At 55.8% G+C, this 17,160-nt stretch overlaps 1 protein-coding gene across 1 annotated transcript in view; it reads left to right on the forward strand.

Moving 5' to 3' along the window:
• Positions 1 to 1,143: 1,143 nt before the first annotated feature.
• LOC104509800 (2-oxoglutarate dehydrogenase, mitochondrial) overlaps positions 1,144 to 17,160 on the forward strand; it is a gene marked incomplete at its 3' end in the record, with an annotated part of 16,582 nt that continues 565 nt past the window's right edge. Inside the window, exons 1-16 of the mRNA XM_010151856.1 lie at positions 1,144 to 1,240; positions 6,063 to 6,107; positions 8,445 to 8,560; positions 9,725 to 9,879; positions 10,315 to 10,461; positions 10,959 to 11,049; positions 12,033 to 12,212; positions 13,270 to 13,398; positions 13,993 to 14,174; positions 14,523 to 14,673; positions 15,309 to 15,411; positions 15,619 to 15,747; positions 16,156 to 16,306; positions 16,402 to 16,529; positions 16,613 to 16,791; positions 16,951 to 17,045. Coding sequence (XP_010150158.1) covers positions 9,725 to 9,879; positions 10,315 to 10,461; positions 10,959 to 11,049; positions 12,033 to 12,212; positions 13,270 to 13,398; positions 13,993 to 14,174; positions 14,523 to 14,673; positions 15,309 to 15,411; positions 15,619 to 15,747; positions 16,156 to 16,306; positions 16,402 to 16,529; positions 16,613 to 16,791; positions 16,951 to 17,045 — 1,820 coding nt within the window. The remainder of the gene's footprint in view (positions 1,241 to 6,062; positions 6,108 to 8,444; positions 8,561 to 9,724; positions 9,880 to 10,314; positions 10,462 to 10,958; positions 11,050 to 12,032; positions 12,213 to 13,269; positions 13,399 to 13,992; positions 14,175 to 14,522; positions 14,674 to 15,308; positions 15,412 to 15,618; positions 15,748 to 16,155; positions 16,307 to 16,401; positions 16,530 to 16,612; positions 16,792 to 16,950; positions 17,046 to 17,160) is intronic.

Below are 17,160 nucleotides of genomic sequence, written 5' to 3' on the forward strand. Positions count from 1 at the left end.
CTGCCCTGTTGCCAGTATAGCAGAGCCTGCAGCTTCGAGGGCAGGAGTTGTCGGGAAATAAAGCGTGCCTCGCCAATCAGAGAGTGCTGGCTGCCGAGATGAGCTGTTTCCCCAGCGAGATGTGCTGGGGTCTGTCTGTGGGCACCTCCTCATATGAAGGCAAAAGGCAAAACTCCTCACGACCTCTCGTTATTCTCTGTGGCTCCCGATACGGATTCGAACCCAGTGTGGAGACTCCTCGCCTGGCTGTCACTCCCGAGTGCCTTCAAGGCTCTCTTGGTGGCAAAGCTCTTTGGTATTTCTGCACTTGCCCCTTCCCAAAAGAGTGCTTCAAGTCCTGCTGTCGGCTCCTCTCTCCAAAAGGATGCTGTGAGCTGCTGACCGCAAACAGCACAGACAGGCAGATGTACCTCAGACAGGTTCCTCAGCCTTGCAGGGGCTATTGCTGCTGGTGGTAGCACTTGTTTTCTCTGCCGTGTTGGCAGGAGGGCACTTAAACCTGCCAAAATCTGGAAAATTGCTTCTTCATTTGCTGTGATGCTTAGGAGGAAACCATCAGTGTGGAGTTAGTGCATCTGTAGAGAGGAGGTGCTCAGGCTGGACACCAGGCAAGTGGTGGGAGACCCTCAGACCTCAATTCTGGAGGGTCTCTGCTATGAAGGCACCTTCCCCGTGCCTGCCCTGCCAAAGCGCGGCTTTGGGCAGAGCGGAGTGGTCCTTACGGCTGGTGGCACTCACGCCTACGTGCTGAAAGGAGCTCCCACTTCTCTGGGCTTTAGTTGCAGCCAGAAACTGGGGTGGCTCTGCAGAAAATGCAAAGAGGGAAATTGTGCATGACTTGGTTTTTTGCTGTTTATTTTAAGGAATGTCTCTCCAATTAACTGGTTTTAATGACTAATCTGTATTGTTGCTTCCAGGTCAGGGGTCATCACATTGCAAAGCTTGATCCTCTCGGCATTAGTTGTGTAAATTTTGATGATGCGCCAGTAACTGTTTCTCCAAACGTTGGTGAGAATTACTCTGCAAATTAATTCTAATGTAATTTAACTTTTTTACCCCTCCCCTCTTTTGTTTTTCTCCCCTTCCCCTCTCCTTCTTGGTACCTGTCCTCCGTTCCACTCCTGGCCCATTTCATAGATTCGAGGGCATCATGTAGCACAACTCGACCCACTGGGCATCTTGGATGCAGATCTGGACTCTTCCCTTCCAGCCGATATTATCACATCCACAGACAAACTGGGTGAGGGCTTTGAGAGCAGTTAGTGCTGCATTGCTTGAGCTCCTCTCTCTTTCACAGCTTTGTAGGTAGATTGCTTCACCAGTAAGGGGGGAAAGGTCTTAAGTTTCCTTAGTAATGATCACTCTAAATTTATAGTTTACTGGCTGCTGCGGAGCAGTTCTGCCCTCGTCCGTCTGTCATGGCGAATGGGTCTTGTGCCAACACCCTATCGCTTGGCTCATGTTTCTCCTCCAACTGGTGCCAATTAATTATGTCATTGAACTCGGTCACCCTGGGCTGGAAGCAATTGCATCTTCTGGAAATGCACAGCAGAGAGGTTTTGCATTGGTGAGAGCTGGAGGTCCATTCCCTCAGATCCTGTTGCTGCTCTTGGGAGTCCCAAGAGCTGGGGGCAATGGGCTGGCTTCGTCTCTGCGGGGCTGAGAAGCGCCTCTTGGTGTGCCCCCTGACAGTGCCCTCCCCTCCTCTGCTCCCAGCTTGCTGCAGCATCTGTAAATCCCTTAATTGCCCCCATTTTCCAAGACTGAGCTATGAGTCCCTTGCCAGTGATCATAACAAGGAAGCTTTGGGATGCGTTCCCGTCCAAGTAGAGAGGTGAAAATCCCAGTGCCTTTGAGCGAAAGATGCATGAGTGTTGCACCGAAGCGTGTGTGGTGCCTAGGACTTGAAATCCTAATCTGAAAGTGCTTAAACTCAGCACCTCTCAACGTGCTGTAGATCTGATTTCTGTAGTACGCTGCCATTCTTCTAGCTAGAGCGAGGTTGTGGCGCTGAGCTCTTTCACCTTGCTGGTGCTTTCCAAGGGTTGTTACCCTGGCACTACAAGCGCTCGAGAGGCATGCTTCTAACGTAGAGTAGAGCAGCAGTGATGATTACTAACCTCGCACAACTGAAACAGCCGATCAGAGCGTACGGTGCATGTAAACGATCTTGATTCCCAGTGCAGGGACACGGCCCTGGACCCGCTGGACCTTCATACAGGATTGCATGTACTGAGAGTGGTAGGGAAGGATTAGGTTTCAGTCGCCCCAGCTCACTGGGTGACAGGGAGGCGGCTTCATCCCACTTGGGATGTGCTGGTCTGGTGGACCAAGCCCTGGCTGTGCCTTGGGAGGTGGCCAGCTCGGGGTTGGAGCAAGACCTGTGCCTGGGAGGTTTTGATGGAAAGAGGTGGGGAGATGATGGCCACGAACCCAGGCATAGGAGAGGACACAAGTACTCGTAGTTGGCACTGCAAGGGGAGCAGGAAGACTTTTTTAGGTGACTTTAAAGCCAGTGGCTGGGGAGAGGAAAGGGCAAGGAAAGCCTTTTTTAGCTCAGGGTTTTTGGCCTCTGCTGTGGGCGCTACGGTCCTTCTTGAAGGAGAGAAGCGGAGGAGAGCCCTGAAGCCCTGTTCCTAGTGGACGTGTTTTCCTTTCGAGACGATAGCAGGGTCTGCATGAAGCCCAGAGCCGGCCAGCTGCAGGGGGTTGCAGTGACTGCTCTCCCCCACGTGAAAAGAGACGGGTGTGCGCAGCAGAGTTACTGTGCTGCTCAGAAATTGTAGGCTCAGGGAGTGGTTTGGGTTGGCAGACACCTAAGGAACCTTCACAGGTCAGCTAGTCCAACCCCCCTGCTGTGGGCAGGGTCACCTTCACAACTTCTCTGGGCAACCTGTTCAGTGCCTCCTCACCCTCCTTATGTGCAATCTAAACCTGCCCTCTCTGTTTAAAACCATCCCTTGTCCTGTCATTACAGGCCCTGGTAGAGTCTCTCTCCATCTTTCTCATAAGCCCCTTTGGATACGGGAATGCTGCAGTGAGGCCTCCCAGGAGCCTTCTCTTCTGCAGGCTGAACCCCCCCAACCCTCTCAGCCTTTTCCTGCACAGGAGAGCTGTTCCAGCACTGGCAGCGGTTGTGTCGCCTCTTCTGGGCCTGCTCTAAGCAGTGCGTGTCTTTCTTGCACTGGGGACCCCAGAGCTGGATGCAGCACTCCAGGTGGAGTCTTGGGAGTGTGGGGTGCAGGGGCAGAATCCCCTCCCTCGACCTGCCGGCCACGCTGCGTTGGATGCAGCCCAGGAGATGCTTGGCTTTCTGGGCTGCCCGTGCGTGGTGTGGGCTCATGTCCAGTTTGTCACCCACCAGTATCCCCAAGTCCTTCTCCACAGGGCTGCTCTCCCATCCATCCATCCCTCCATCTGTCTGTCCATCCGTCCATCCCTCCCTCCCTCCATCCATCCATCCCCGGCCTGTGCTGGGACTAGGAGTTGCCTCAACCCTTGCACTTGACTGTGTTGAACTTCATATGGGCCCACTCCTCCAGCCTTCCTGGTCCCTCTGGATGGCATCCCTTCCCTCCAGCGGATCAGCAGCACTGCTCAGCGTGGTGTCACCTGCAGCCTGGCTTGGGGTGCCTTTGATCCCACTATCCAGGCCATCGGTGAAGATGTTAAACTGTATTGGTCCCAGTACAGACCCTTGCGGGACACTGCTCCTTACCAGTTTCCACTTGCGCACTGAACTCATGGGGCTGCTTCAATGAGGAATGAGTTCAGAGGCTTTTCTTCTGCTTTGGCCGCGTGATTCCTCTGAGACAAGGTGTGCTCCTTGCTTCAGCGGCAGAAGAGCCCAGGAGCCCGAAGCAGCCCAAGAACAGGTCCTGCCTTGGAGGCCCAACTGCAGAGCTGGGCTAACAGCATTGGCGCAGCTCTAATGGAGCTGGGTAAAGTGGGACAAGCTCCATCTCTCTTGCTGCCCCAGTGTCAGTGGTCACGAGCCCAGCAGCGTCACCCAGCCTGACTCGCCACCATGAGAAGTGCTCAGGCACGGCTGGTCTGTAGGCGATCTGCATGTCTGAGCCAGGCGTTAAGTTTAATTTCTGGGGTTTTGTGGCTTTCTTACGAAGGTATCTGACACTGCAGTTCCTGGTGTTGATTTCATTACCAGGAATCTGTGAATTCATAGGAAATAATGAGTCCTTGGAACAAGCTATGCTGGTGTCAGCTGCTAGCTCACACAGGTTGCGTCCTGTGGTAGGACCCCAGATTCAATTGGCTGTGTCTAATCAAAGGAGGCGTTATTATCTTCTGTAAGTATTATTTATGACTGAATAGACTCCCCTGGTATCCTCATCCTGGAAAGCCTCATGTGGTCAACCTTCAGATGCAACTTGGTGAACATAGCTTGCAAACGGCGCTCAGCAAAGGGGAGGAGAGCAGCACTGGTGCAGCGTGGGCAGAGCTCTGGCCGAGCCTAAGATTGGGTGTTGCCTGCTGGTGGCAGAGAAAGCCAATTTCTAAGCAGATCCTGCTCTCTTTTTTTGCTTTGAAGGAGTGTTTCTTAACACTTGACAGAGCAGTTAATAACAGGAGTGGTTTTTAAACTTGGAAACAATCTTGTTTCCTCTTTTTGAGCAGTGAAATCCTTAAAGGTCAGCTTTTGTGATGTGAGCTCTGCTGCCAAGAGAGCCATGGCTGGGCAGTGCCATAATTCAAAGGAGTTGGATGGTTAATCTTGGAAATGGATCTTTCTTCTCAATTGCCTTTTGTTTAGCAACTGGTTTCTGTCTGGTTTGGAAGCTGTCTTTGGATTAAGCAGTGTGAGCTGTGGAGAAAATGTAAGGGGGAGAAAGCCTGCCTGGGGGTACTTCGTCTGAGGGAGCAGTGGGGTTGGAGCCACCAAATTCCTCTTGTCTTTTCTTTTGGAAAAACAAAGTAATCTCATTCTGGTCTTCTACTGCAGCTGCGCTGGTATGGTAAGTGGTGTAAAACAGGGGCAGGGTGACTGCAGGAACTTCATGTGACCTGTTCAAGGAAAACACATGTTAGCACGCTGAAATCCAGGTGGTGCATGGAAAGTGGTGTGTGCCCGAGCGTCTGTCTGTCTGTCTCTCTGTGCAAGGCAGCTGCCCCTGCCTCTTGCCCAGGGGAATTCATGGAGATTGTCCTCCAGCTTGGGGAGAGCCAAGTGAGCTCCTGTGGGGAGATGGGCGCTGCCACCTCCCTTTTCCCCAGTTTGAGACCTTGCTAACCAAACAGCTCCCCTAAGCCTGTGACCATTTCCCCACTGACCAAAAGGAGAAGAGTTTCCAAAGCCTTTCTTGTAACCCAGGTGAGACTGAGGCACTCAGGTCACCTAACCTAGGCAGGGAGCACAGCTCCCGTGACGCACGCTGCCTGCTGCTCGGGCAGCCCTGCATGCAGCTGGCACAGCCTCCCAGCGCTGCCGCCTGTGCTGAGTGTGCTCAGGAGCTGACGGTGGTGTGTGTGCCTGCCTCACCCTTGGTCTTCTTCATTACCGGCCTGCTCATTAATACCCTGGTCCCCTCCTGCCTGCGGGTAGGCAGCAACGGTACCTCCTTGGGGTGCCCTTGGAACCCTCCTGGCAGCGACAGCTGAGCAGCGTATGTTGGTGGAGGCAGCTCCCTGCTCTGAAGAGGACAACACTCCCTCGATGCAGCTTGGCAGGAGATGCCTTTGGGTCTTAGCAGGTGAAGACATCATGCTGGGCAGTCTCCCTTGCCCACCCGAGGTGTGCACGCGAGAGGAGATCTCAAACCATGCAGCTCAACTGCCCCTCCCAGTGTCTGATGCCCCCCCAATCCCCTCCCTGCTCCTCCCTCGCGCCAGCTCTTCCACCGGGATTTCTTTTCTACCTAGAGCATAGTCATCCTCCATCCAAACCCTTTGGCCTCTGGCGGTTTTTGACTGTATTTTAAACACTGTATTTTTTTACTTGTGCTTTCCATGACTAGTTTTCATGGTTCCAGGGGTTTTTTTTACTAACTTTGACTGCGTCTCTCTATCTTCTCCCTTTCTGCACCCCCCCTCCCTGCCCACCCCAGATCTCGCAGTGTTCAAGGAGCGGCTGAGAGTGTTAACAGTAGGAGGTATGCAATTAATGAGCCTTTAACCCTCTGGAGTGCAGGACTCTCTTTGAATAGGTTATTCTGGGCATGAACCAAGCCGGTAAAGTGGTCCCCTCCTGTCTCGCCCCACTTGAGTTTTGTAACATGTTTAAGTTTTTCCACTGAAAGTCTCGATGCAGGTTCTTGGTTAGGGATGCTTCACGTGTAGAGATCCCCAATTTAGAGGCTTGCTGGCCTTTTCAGTCCTGTGTGTTTGCATGCCTGGCTTGCTAGAGTATACGTTTTGTTGTGAACATTAATGTTACGAGGCTTCAATCTCCCTGTTCGGTTCACAGCTTGGATTTTTAAGAGATGTCTTCTCCTGACTCTGCCCTGGTTTAGTTGCGGTGAAAATTTGGTAGCTCATCCCTAGTCTTCCCCCACCCAATGGAATCACTGCCTGTAAATACTAAGCGCTGCCAGAAAAGATGGCAGGCTGCAGCAAAGCAGAAGCAGAGATGCTGAGAGCCCTGAAAACTCCTTGTAAAATCTGATACCCTCCCAGTGTGCCTGAGTCTTCAAACTGGCCTGGCAGTGAGCAAAAGCCATGGGGCTGACAGCCACAGCACATGACCGAGGCTTCCCTGAAACCTCCAACCAGCCGTTCACCTGGGGTCTTCTGTTCTAATGCCGCATCTCTCCAGGACTTCTGTTCGGGTGGGAGCTGCGGAGAAGGCCTGGAGACACGGGGCCAAACCCTGAGTTCCTGCCAGCTCCCAGCACAGCTCTGGAGCTGAGCTCCTTGGGGTCTGGCTTAACTCCTTCCCCTGGGACTAGCAGTCCCCTGTGGGCAGGGCAGGGGAGGGAGGGCAGTGGCAACCAGAAGACCCCTGCTCTGAGCTTGCTGTGGGTGTTCCCAGCCTCTGGCAAGTGCTGTCCTCAAGGCTGTGCAGGGACGGGCCGTGGCCAGCCCTGTCCCCAGCTCATCCTCCGTTCCTGACCAGAACGCGAGGGATAGACTCTGCTCTGAAGTTCAAGGAGGGCCAGTTTTGCAAGGGCCGATTTTTGCCTCCCTTTGCCCAGAGGAAGGTGGGTTATGCTGGCCAGCAGCATTCAGGGGGTGGCATCACCTGTGTCCTCCCTAAAGGAGACCCCAGCTGGGGCATTGGGCTGGTTTCCCCTCCCCAGCTGGGAGGCTCTCGCCTTGGGATAGAAAACACCTTGAAACCTGACTCTGTTGGGAGTTTGGGAGGGTCGAACAGGGGCCCGAGGAAGATGTCGGGGCTCGGGGCCGGCAGCGGGCACCCTGCTAGCCCGCTCTCCTTCCAGCCAAGCTCCTGCTTCAAAAGGGTCTTGGGACTCACTAGTCCCCTTCTGCTTCTGCTTTGCTGCATAGGTTCAGCAAGTTCATTGTCCCTCCTCCTCCATGCCTCAGTTTCCCCAAAGACAACCATGAGCTTCAGCAGGTGTGGAGGCCGCTCCACTGCATTTTGGGGTACCTTTTGGGGTCCCTGGAGCTGCTGGGGGCCCTGGCAGGGACCTGCCGATGCTGTAACAGCAGCAGGCAGCGGAGGGGTTCACCTGCAGCTCAACCCCAGTGTTTGGCTCCAAGCTCGCTCGGCACCGTCTCCAGGCACAGCCTGGCTCCCTGCAGCCCCATGGGCTCTAAGCAGGAGCGCTGACAAACCACGAGGCGCCAACACCAAAAAAGGGGGTTTGCTGAGCAGAACTAGGCTAAACCCCTAATTAAAAAGCTGTTAATTGGGGCGAGGGGTTATCTGGGCAGCAGAACCCCCGAGGGGCCAGCTGGCTGCCCCGCTCCCGGGCTGAGCTATTCAGGAGAGTCCGTTGCAGAGTCCTGATGCTGTTTTCTCTCTTGCTTCTCTTCCTCTCCCTCCTTGGGGTTTGTCTGTTTTAACTGTTTCCTTCTCTGCGTTGACTCTTCATTTTTAATTCCCACCATGTGGCGACACCTCCCTTGTGCTTGGTGACTCCTCAATTCCTCTGATTATTTTCTCTTCCCTCTGTTGAAATTTGTGGTATATTTTTTGTGTTCTTGGGGCTACAAACTTCCTGACTCACCCTGGATTTTAATTACCGATTTACATGCATATATATATTGCTTTGTGTTTCATTTCCTGCATTACCTTTTGTAATAACCTTGTTGTTCCATGCTTTAATGTCTTGGTTTAATTACGGCCTGGTTTTTATGCATATAAACCTCCTTCATGCTTATTTTTGGTTTTATGCTTTTTTTTTTTTATCCCTTCCCCACCTCTCCCAAACACACCTGGTCCCTGTGTGATGGTGTCCCCCCATCCTCCCCCCCTTCCTTCTCTCTCTTGCTTTTGCTTGTTCCACCCATGAAAAATCCTGCAGGCTTTTACGGGCTGGATGAATCTGACCTCGACAAGGTCTTCCACTTGCCCACAACCACTTTCATCGGTGGAAATGAATCAGCTCTTCCGCTCCGGGAAATCATCCGTCGGCTGGAGGTGAGGAGAGCGGGGAGGGCTGTGTGAGGGCTGTTTGCAGGCTGGGGCAGGGGCAGAGCAGTTGCTTTTGGAGGTCCTGGGCCCTGCTGCTGCCCTCAGCCTGGGCCAGCCTGCAGATTGTAAGCTTTTCAGGTTGGGAGCTGCTCCTCGGGGCTTGCCCCACTCACGGCAGACGGCCCATGTTACCTGCTCATTTCTGATCATTCCGCTGCATTGGGGCAGCACATTTGGTCTACCCAAGGTGAAGCAAACCCCAGGCAACTAAACCCTGAGTTTTTGGAAACCTCTCCGGCTATGTTTTCCAGTTTAAAGCAGCAGACGGCGCTGGGAGAGCACACAGCAGGCTGGAGGCAGGCGGTGCCCCCTCCGTGCGCTGCGGTAGTGCTGCTGCTCTGCGTGGTGGCCCCTGCGGGGGTCTTGTTGCAGGAGCAGCTCCAACGTGGGACGGGGGCTTCCAGCTCTTCCAGCTGGTTCCCCTTTCCTGCCAGACTTCGTTCCCTGCTCTGCCTGGTCTGAGCACGCACACGGCTCCCAGGCAATCTGCAGGCTTGCTCAGTGCTGGGACAGGTTGACCTTGGGAGGGGCAGAGCTGCGTCAGCATCTTAGATTAGCTGCAAGAATGGGCTCCTTGTTTTCTGGGGTGTTGATTTGCTGATTTCCTCCCTGCCATACGAAGAGTCCACACTTGATGGCAGCTGATGCCACCAAGAGGGAAAATCTCTCCTCCAAGGTGGAGGTAAAGGATCTGATCCTGGGCCCCTCAGGGAAAGGCAGTTAAACATTTTGATGTCAGGTCACGTGCAGGGTCTGTGCTGCCCCGCAGCATCTCAGGATGTCCCCTGCACCATCCCCTTTCCTGGGAAAACCGCTCAAATCAGGCTCCCAAAACAGGGCTGGCACGGTGCTGGCTGCTGCTCATGCATCCCCCCGGGATGCCTGCGTTTGCGCTTGCCTGCGTTTCAGCCTGACGTGGCTGCCAGGCAAGAGAGTTTGCGTCTCCACTGGTGCAGGAGGGCTCTTTGTCATGCTGAAAGGTTAAAGAGGGGGATGACAGAATGCCTGGCCCCGCGGTCTGATACGATGCCACATGTACTTGTCTTTGTGGGGGTGAGGAGGTGCTAAAGCCCTGGCTGCTGTCTCATGGCCCTTCTCCTGTTGGGGCAGATGGCGTACTGCCAGCACATCGGCGTGGAGTTCATGTTCATCAACGACCTGGAGCAGTGCCAGTGGATCCGGCAGAAGTTTGAGACCCCGGGCATAATGCAGTTCAACAACGAAGAGAAACGCACGCTGCTGGCCAGGCTCGTCCGCTCTACCAGGTACCCTGGGGGAGTCTTTGCTTTCCCCAGATCTTCCCTTGCCACATGGGTGATTTACTCCCAGACAGAGTGACGCAGTCATTGCCTGAGTCCCAACTTGATGTCATCTATCGCGGTCGGCTTAATCATCAGGGTGATGCCAGCGAGCTGCTGGCAGTCTCAGGTGCTGGCAAAGAGCCTGAAAACATGGGTGATCCTGAAAGGAAAGGTCTAAAAATAAGATTTAAGTGCAGCGCAGCGTCGGGGTGGGGGAGCAGCCAGTAGGGCTCCGCAGGAGCAGGCCGGGGAGACCGAGAAGGCTGTGAGGCTGCTGCATGATGCCTGATTAAGCATCACTGGGTGTTGTGGCTCGCTTGGTGCAGTGCCCATCCCTTCTCTGGTTTCTTCCCTCAGCTGTGGCCCTGGCACTGATCCCTTTCTCTCTTTGCCTTCCAGGTTTGAGGAGTTCCTCCATCGGAAATGGTCTTCGGAGAAGCGTTTCGGTCTGGAGGGCTGCGAAGTGCTGATCCCAGCTTTAAAGACCATTATCGATAAGTCGAGTGAGAAGGGAGTGGATTATGTTATCATGGGGATGCCCCACAGGTAACCCTGCCTCTCTACAGCAGTGCTTGGGTGCAGAAGAGGGGGGTGCTGCTGGGATTATGATGCTGGAGGGCACACTGGTTTCTGCCATTACCTAACTGGTCTGGGCTGGTGGTGAACCTTAGCTGTAGAGTTCTGGCCTCAGCTGCTCTCTGCTCCTCACGGTGTTTTCAGCTTCAGCTCATTTGTAAATTCATCTGGAGAGGAGTGGTGGCTGGAGTGGCAGAGCCTGAATTCCAGAGCAGGATTCAGCCTGCGTGCTCTGGGGCAGCTATTGGGGTGCGGCAGCAGCCAGTCCATCTCTGTGCTGAGGGGTCTGTGTTCTCCTTCTCAGGTGAAACTGCAGAGCCCCCTCCCCAGCTGACCCTACAGCCATAGTGGGAGGTGTGGGGTTGTTGCACAGCCTCTGCGTGACAGGGTGTGGGGCAGCAGGTCACCATTGGCACTCTGTGCCAGGCTGGCAGTGCAGGTTGCTGACAACACTCCTGTTTTTGCAGAGGACGCCTGAATGTTCTCGCTAACGTGATCAGGAAAGAGCTGGAACAGATCTTCTGCCAGTTTGACTCCAAGCTGGAGGCTGCTGATGAGGTGAGTCTCCTCTTCTGCCCGTAGTGGGTTGCTGTCACCTGTACCCATGCAATACCCAAAGGCTGTGGCTATGCAGCGTGAGCTGGTTTGTGCCACTTCTTGTGGTGTCACTTGGTGGTGTCGGCATCGCAAGGATTTCCACGTTGTATGCACACTTGTGTGACTGAAGCCTTTGTGACGGTGCCAGTGCTGATCTGTCCTTGCCTGTCCTGGGGGTGACATGTCCTGGCTGCTGCCGGTGTCTCCAGCGCAGGCCGGGTGGTCAGCGGCTCTCTGTGGGTGTTCACCCTTGGGGTGAGCGGTGAGGTTAGGGGAAGCGCAGGTGGGCTTGTGCCTTTGCAGCAGCCTCTGGTCCCCATATGTGGCCCTAAAGCAGCTCCAAAAGCCCTGAGGCTTGAACTGCTTGTGCTGCAGGCTCTGTCACTGTGATGCACTCATGCTTTAAAGCTTCCAGCATTGGAAGTCAGGATGATTTGGCTTTCAGAAAGCTGGGCTGGGCTGGCTTTATCCTGCCGTGCCCTGCAGGTGGGGTTTCGAGGTGAGCAAGTAGCAGACTGGGGTGTCGAGGTGCCCCGACTGGGAACTGCAGCGTATTGCAATCGGTGCCAGGGACAGCTGTACCGCTGCAGTGCAGGCAGAGCTTGGGTGAGCATTATCCCAGCTCTGTTTTCCAGTGGCTCTTCCAAACCCACCACGCGTCTCCTGCACCTGCGACCTTACCTAGATGAGCTCGATGTGTGCCTGGGGTTTGTTGGCAGTTGGCACCTGGAACAGGCTACTTGTGTTTGGCTGAATGTGGGGTCAGCTCCTAAAGCGAGTGCCTGCAGCTTTCTGCCAATGCCTCCAGAAAATGCCTCCTTTTTCCAGCCTCTGGAGTCAGCGCCACCCTGCCTCAGGTCTCCTTCCATGCCCCCAAATCCACTTGTGTTGCTGGGCGTGACTCCCCTCTCCCTCCCCTCCCCCTTTCCTCTCCCCTCCATCAGGGCTCCGGTGACGTGAAGTATCACCTGGGAATGTACCACCGGCGGATTAACCGTGTCACCGACAGGAACATCACCCTTTCCTTGGTGGCAAATCCTTCTCACTTAGAGGCAGCTGATCCTGTCGTTCAAGGCAAGACTAAAGCGGAGCAGTTTTACTGCGGGGACACGGAAGGGAAGAAGGTGAGTGGTGCCCACAGCAAAGTGGCTCGGGCTGGATGGTGTTTGGTGGAAGGCAAGCTGGTGGGAAAGTGGCTCGTTTCCATTTACTGTGCCTGTTCTCCTGCTGTCACCCTGCTTCACCCTGATTTCATCCTTCCCCGCTGTCTTTGGCCATAACTTTGGCAGGGGCTTGCCCACCCCGGGCCCGTTGCCGCTTCCTCTGTCTCCAAAGGACCAGCTCAGCTGGGCTGTGGGGAGCAGACACCCAAACTCCACGCTGGAAAGCAGGCAAATGCTTTCCACTTCCACAAGCCCACCCAAGTGTCATCGTTTAGAGGGCTTGGCAGTAGGAGCCTCAAGCTGAAGGGTGTCAGTGTGGCCAGGGATAACTATTCCTGGGGCTGGGAAAGCTGGAGCTGGCAGCAGGAGGCAGCTCTCTGCTCCCCAATGGGAGGGCAGGTGGGGAGTGGGGCAGAGAGGGCGTTATTTGCAGTCTGATTCATCGCAGACCTGTCTCCAACACCAAGAAGTGAAAGGGTGAGAATAAAAGTGCTTCCCTTCCTCCTACACCCCAAGGGCTGGACATAGACAAACTCTGTCCTCATCTGCCAGGCCGTGTCCTCAGCCAGCCCCCGGAACAACAGCAAAACCACGTCGCTGAAGCTGGAGCGACCTCCCGGCCTGGCTCCTGCCCAAAGATCTTCTGGATGAAAGAGTGGGGGAAAGGGACATTTTGGTTGTCTTCCCCCAGTTAGAAAAAGGCTTTGCTTTGAGATATGTGCGTTTGGGGCTGGGACTTGCCTGCCAGGTGCTGGCTGCCATCCCACTGGCTGGCGTCCCGCTGCCTGATCGAGACGCCCTGAGCGTGCCACCCTCGCTTAAGGGGAGGACTAGTGGCCCTGGTGGTTGTGCCAACCCTGGCCACTCCAATACCCTGAGAAAGCATTGGATGCATTGACAAGCTTCTCTGTGTCCTTTCTGGGACGCCGAAGGCTCACCGGGATGAGATCTGGGCCCTTTCCTGGTGGCTGCCCATGCTCGCCGCCCCTGCTGACCACCGTGGCTTCATGTCTCCTAGGTGATGTCCATTCTCCTGCACGGAGACGCGGCTTTCGCCGGGCAGGGCATCGTGTATGAGACGTTCCACTTGAGCGACCTGCCCTCCTACACCACCCATGGCACTGTCCACGTCGTGGTGAACAACCAGGTGAGGAGCAAACCCCCAGCACACACGGGGTTCCTTGCAGACCAGCCTCTGCAGGCTTGGTCCGGATGGTCACTGGCCACAGGCAGTAGCTGTTTCCCAGCCGATGTTCCTGGCACGAGCCATAGTCCTGGGATCAGCAGGTGGTACTTTATACCCAGCTGTTCAATAGTAGCAGCTTTTGAGCCCAGCCTGGCACAGAAGTGGTGCAACCCAGCGCTCGGTGTGAGATCACGCAGGGCTGCTCCATTCTGCCCCTGTGTAAACCAGTCACTTCACCGTGACCAGCCCATGCCTGTGGGGATGATGGCCAGGCGCAGGGACCGGGATGGGTTGCGGTGCCCAGGCGCAGGACACGGGCAGGTTATGCTACGACTGAGTGGTGCAGCCATGGGGGAAGCCCCAGCTCGGCCACAGCCGCCAAGCTGCCCATGAAGCTGCGCCTGCACTTGCCTGGCACTTTCTGAGCTGGTAAAACGCAGCTGTCCCCGTGCCGAGCCAGCTTTAACATCAGTGTCCAAAGGAGAAGCTGTGTAGCAGAGCCACATTCCAAATCCTTACCACTGTGCTGGTCCTGTTCCCTCCCACACGCTGCAGATCGGCTTTACGACAGACCCCCGCATGGCCCGCTCCTCCCCATACCCGACCGATGTCGCCCGCGTGGTGAATGCGCCCATTTTCCACGTCAATGCGGACGACCCGGAGGCTGTCGTCTACGTGTGCAATGTGGCAGCAGAGTGGCGAAGCACCTTCCATAAGGATGTGGTGGTGGATTTGGTAAGAAGCGTGGCATGAGGCTTTATCCTAAAGCTGTGGCTCTCCTGTGGGTGCTCGCAGGCACCTCTCCGGATGTGTTTCTGAAAGCTGAGGTTTCTCTTCAGGGCTTGTCCAGCCCTTTTGACGTGAGGGAAGGGAGGAGGTGGTGTAAAGCAAGGCAACGAAGCTGTAATAGTCCTTGGAGAGACAACACTGGCTCTGTATGGAGCCTGCCCTCACCTCCTGCACTTGGAGGATGTGCGTGGGTTCCTCCTTGGCTGTTTTGCCCCTTCCTGGTGCAGAGATCTGGGTGCCTCTGAGCGCTTTTGAAACTGCAGGTTGCAAGCAGCTGCTCTCAAAGGCTCTTTAAAAAAATACAGGCACAATGGTCACAACGAGATGGACGAACCCATGTTCACGCAGCCCCTGATGTACAAACAGATCCGGAAACAGAAGCCGGTGCTGCAGAAGTATGCAGAGCTGCTGATTTCCCAGGGAGTGGTAAATCAGCCAGAATACGAGGTACTGTCCCCTGGGGCCTGGGAGAAAACCTGCTCCAGGGAAAACTACTTGTTTGGTTCAGACCTGGGTGTTAACGGTGTGACGGGGCCTGTTTCTGCTTGTGCTTGTCACCTAAAGGTGGCACAGCTGTGCTAGGGTTGGGCAAGTGCTACAGACCTGGAAGCCACAGGTTTAGGAGCCAAGCTTTGTCCTTGGACTATGCTAGCTCTAACGGAATGGGAATATCTAGTTCAAGGATTGCCCCGTGTTCGGTGCAGCACTGGGCCGCTGCAGCACGGCTGGGAGTGTTGGGCTCTGCAGCACTCGGGCTCGTTGTCACCTGGGGGTATCTGGGACAAGTCCCCAGCCCTGGCTCTGCTGCCCTGGCAGCGTCTCTGCCGGCTCTTCCTTGCCCTGGTACCACTTTGCAGCATCGTTAGGGGTGAATGCGAGCTCTCGGTGCAGATGGCAGCAGCGGGCCAGGGGCCTCCAGCAGCAGCTCTGCTCTCTGATCTGTGTAGCCCTGGGGCTCCTCTGCTGTTGGGACCAGCTGTGCCCCCCAGCACTCGCAGGCTTGTGCTGGTACCCCCAAACTCAGCACCCTTGTTTGGAGACCCCTCGCTAATGCTTTTCCTCCTCCTGGTTCTGCCTTTCAGGAGGAAATTGCCAAGTACGATAAGATCTGTGAGGAGGCCCATGCAAGATCCAAGGATGAAAAGATCTTGCACATCAAGCACTGGCTGGACTCGCCCTGGCCTGGTCAGTCACCAGCAATGCTGGGGAGCTTGCTAGCAAAGAGCCGGGTGCTCTAGAGCTGCAGCAGCTGCTTTCTAGGAAATCATCCCGGTGGGGAGGTGGGGTGGTGCTCTCTGCTCCTGGCATCCCCACCGCTGCGCAAGGGTGTCCATGGCTTGAGCTCTTCACACGGGGTGTGGTTCCCACAACACCGTGCTCCTCCCCTTGCAGGTTTCTTCACTCTGGACGGCCAACCCCGGAGCATGACCTGCCCTTCCACCGGCCTGAACGAGGAGGACTTGACACACATTGGTCAAGTGGCCAGCTCGGTGCCAGTGGAGGATTTCACTATCCATGGAGGTAGGAGCTCACAGAAGCTATGCCAGACTGGGCTGTTGTTCCACAGAAGGTGTGGGGTTGGGCTGGAATGCAGCCTGGAAGGAAGGAACCTGTTACTGTGTTTTGATATATGTGGCCGGCAGGTCAAGGGAGGGGGTTCTGTCCCTCTCCCCCATTCTCCCGAGACCCCGCCTGGAGCGCTGCATCCAGCTCTGGGGTCCCCAGCGCGAGACAGACCTGGACCAGTTACGGCAGGTCCAGAGGAGGCCACAAAAACGATGCCAGCGCTGGAACAGCTCTCCTGTGCAGAAAGGCAGAAAGAGCTGGGGGCATTTGCAGTCTGTCAGCCTGTGGGCAGGTTGTGGGACAAACACAGTGTCACTGGAGCTCCCTCCCATGCCAGCCATGAACTGGCTTCTGTCCCGGCAGGTTTGAGCCGTATTCTGAAAACCCGTGGGGAGATGGTGAAGAACCGGACCGTGGACTGGGCCCTGGCAGAGTACATGGCGTTCGGCTCTCTGCTCAAAGAGGGCATCCACATCCGCCTGAGTGGCCAGGACGTTGAGAGGGGAACGTTCAGGTACAGCCATGCTTTTGCTGCCCATAAAGGCAATTCCAGCCTTTCCAGAAAGGATCCAAGGAGTGGCGATGGACTAATGTTTTCCCCTCTTCCAGCCATCGCCACCACGTCCTGCATGATCAGAATGTGGACAAGAGGACCTGTATCCCCATGAACCACCTCTGGCCCAACCAGGCTCCTTACACCGTCTGCAACAGCTCTCTGTCAGAATACGGCGTCCTTGGTGAGCCAGGAGCTCTGTGCCTGCTGCCTGGGGGTGAGGCCGCTCCGGGAGGATAACCTCCTCGCTTCTCTCCCATCCCTCAGGATTCGAGCTGGGCTTCGCCATGGCCAGCCCCAACGCCCTGGTGCTTTGGGAAGCCCAGTTCGGGGACTTCCACAACACTGCTCAGTGCATAATCGACCAGTTCATCTGTCCCGGGCAGGCCAAGTGGGTCAGGCAGAATGGCATCGTCCTGCTGCTTCCCCATGGCATGGAGGGCATGGTAAGGACCCCCTCATCAGCTCGTGGGCACCCATGGGTGCCTGTTGCCTGGCCTGCCCCAGCAGCAGCGGCGGCAGGTAGCGCTGCTGACAGCATGGCTGTGCCCAGCATCGGCTTCTTGCGCCTGTGCCCCCAGCCCGCCCCTGCTCGCTCCCCGCAGGGTCCCGAGCACTCCTCTGCCCGCCCGGAGCGATTCCTGCAGATGTGCAACGACGATCCCGACGTCTTCCCCGTGAGTGGCAGCCGGGCTGAGCTCATGCTCGCTCCCCGCAGGGTCCCGAGCACTCCTCTGCCCGCCCGGAGCGATTCCTGCAGATGTGCAACGACGATCCCGACGTCTTCCCCGTGAGTGGCAGCCGGGCTGAGCTCA

Source organism: Eurypyga helias, unplaced genomic scaffold, assembly GCF_000690775.1.
Source record: "Eurypyga helias isolate BGI_N326 unplaced genomic scaffold, ASM69077v1 scaffold17965, whole genome shotgun sequence".
Taxonomy (NCBI): domain Eukaryota; kingdom Metazoa; phylum Chordata; class Aves; order Eurypygiformes; family Eurypygidae; genus Eurypyga; species Eurypyga helias.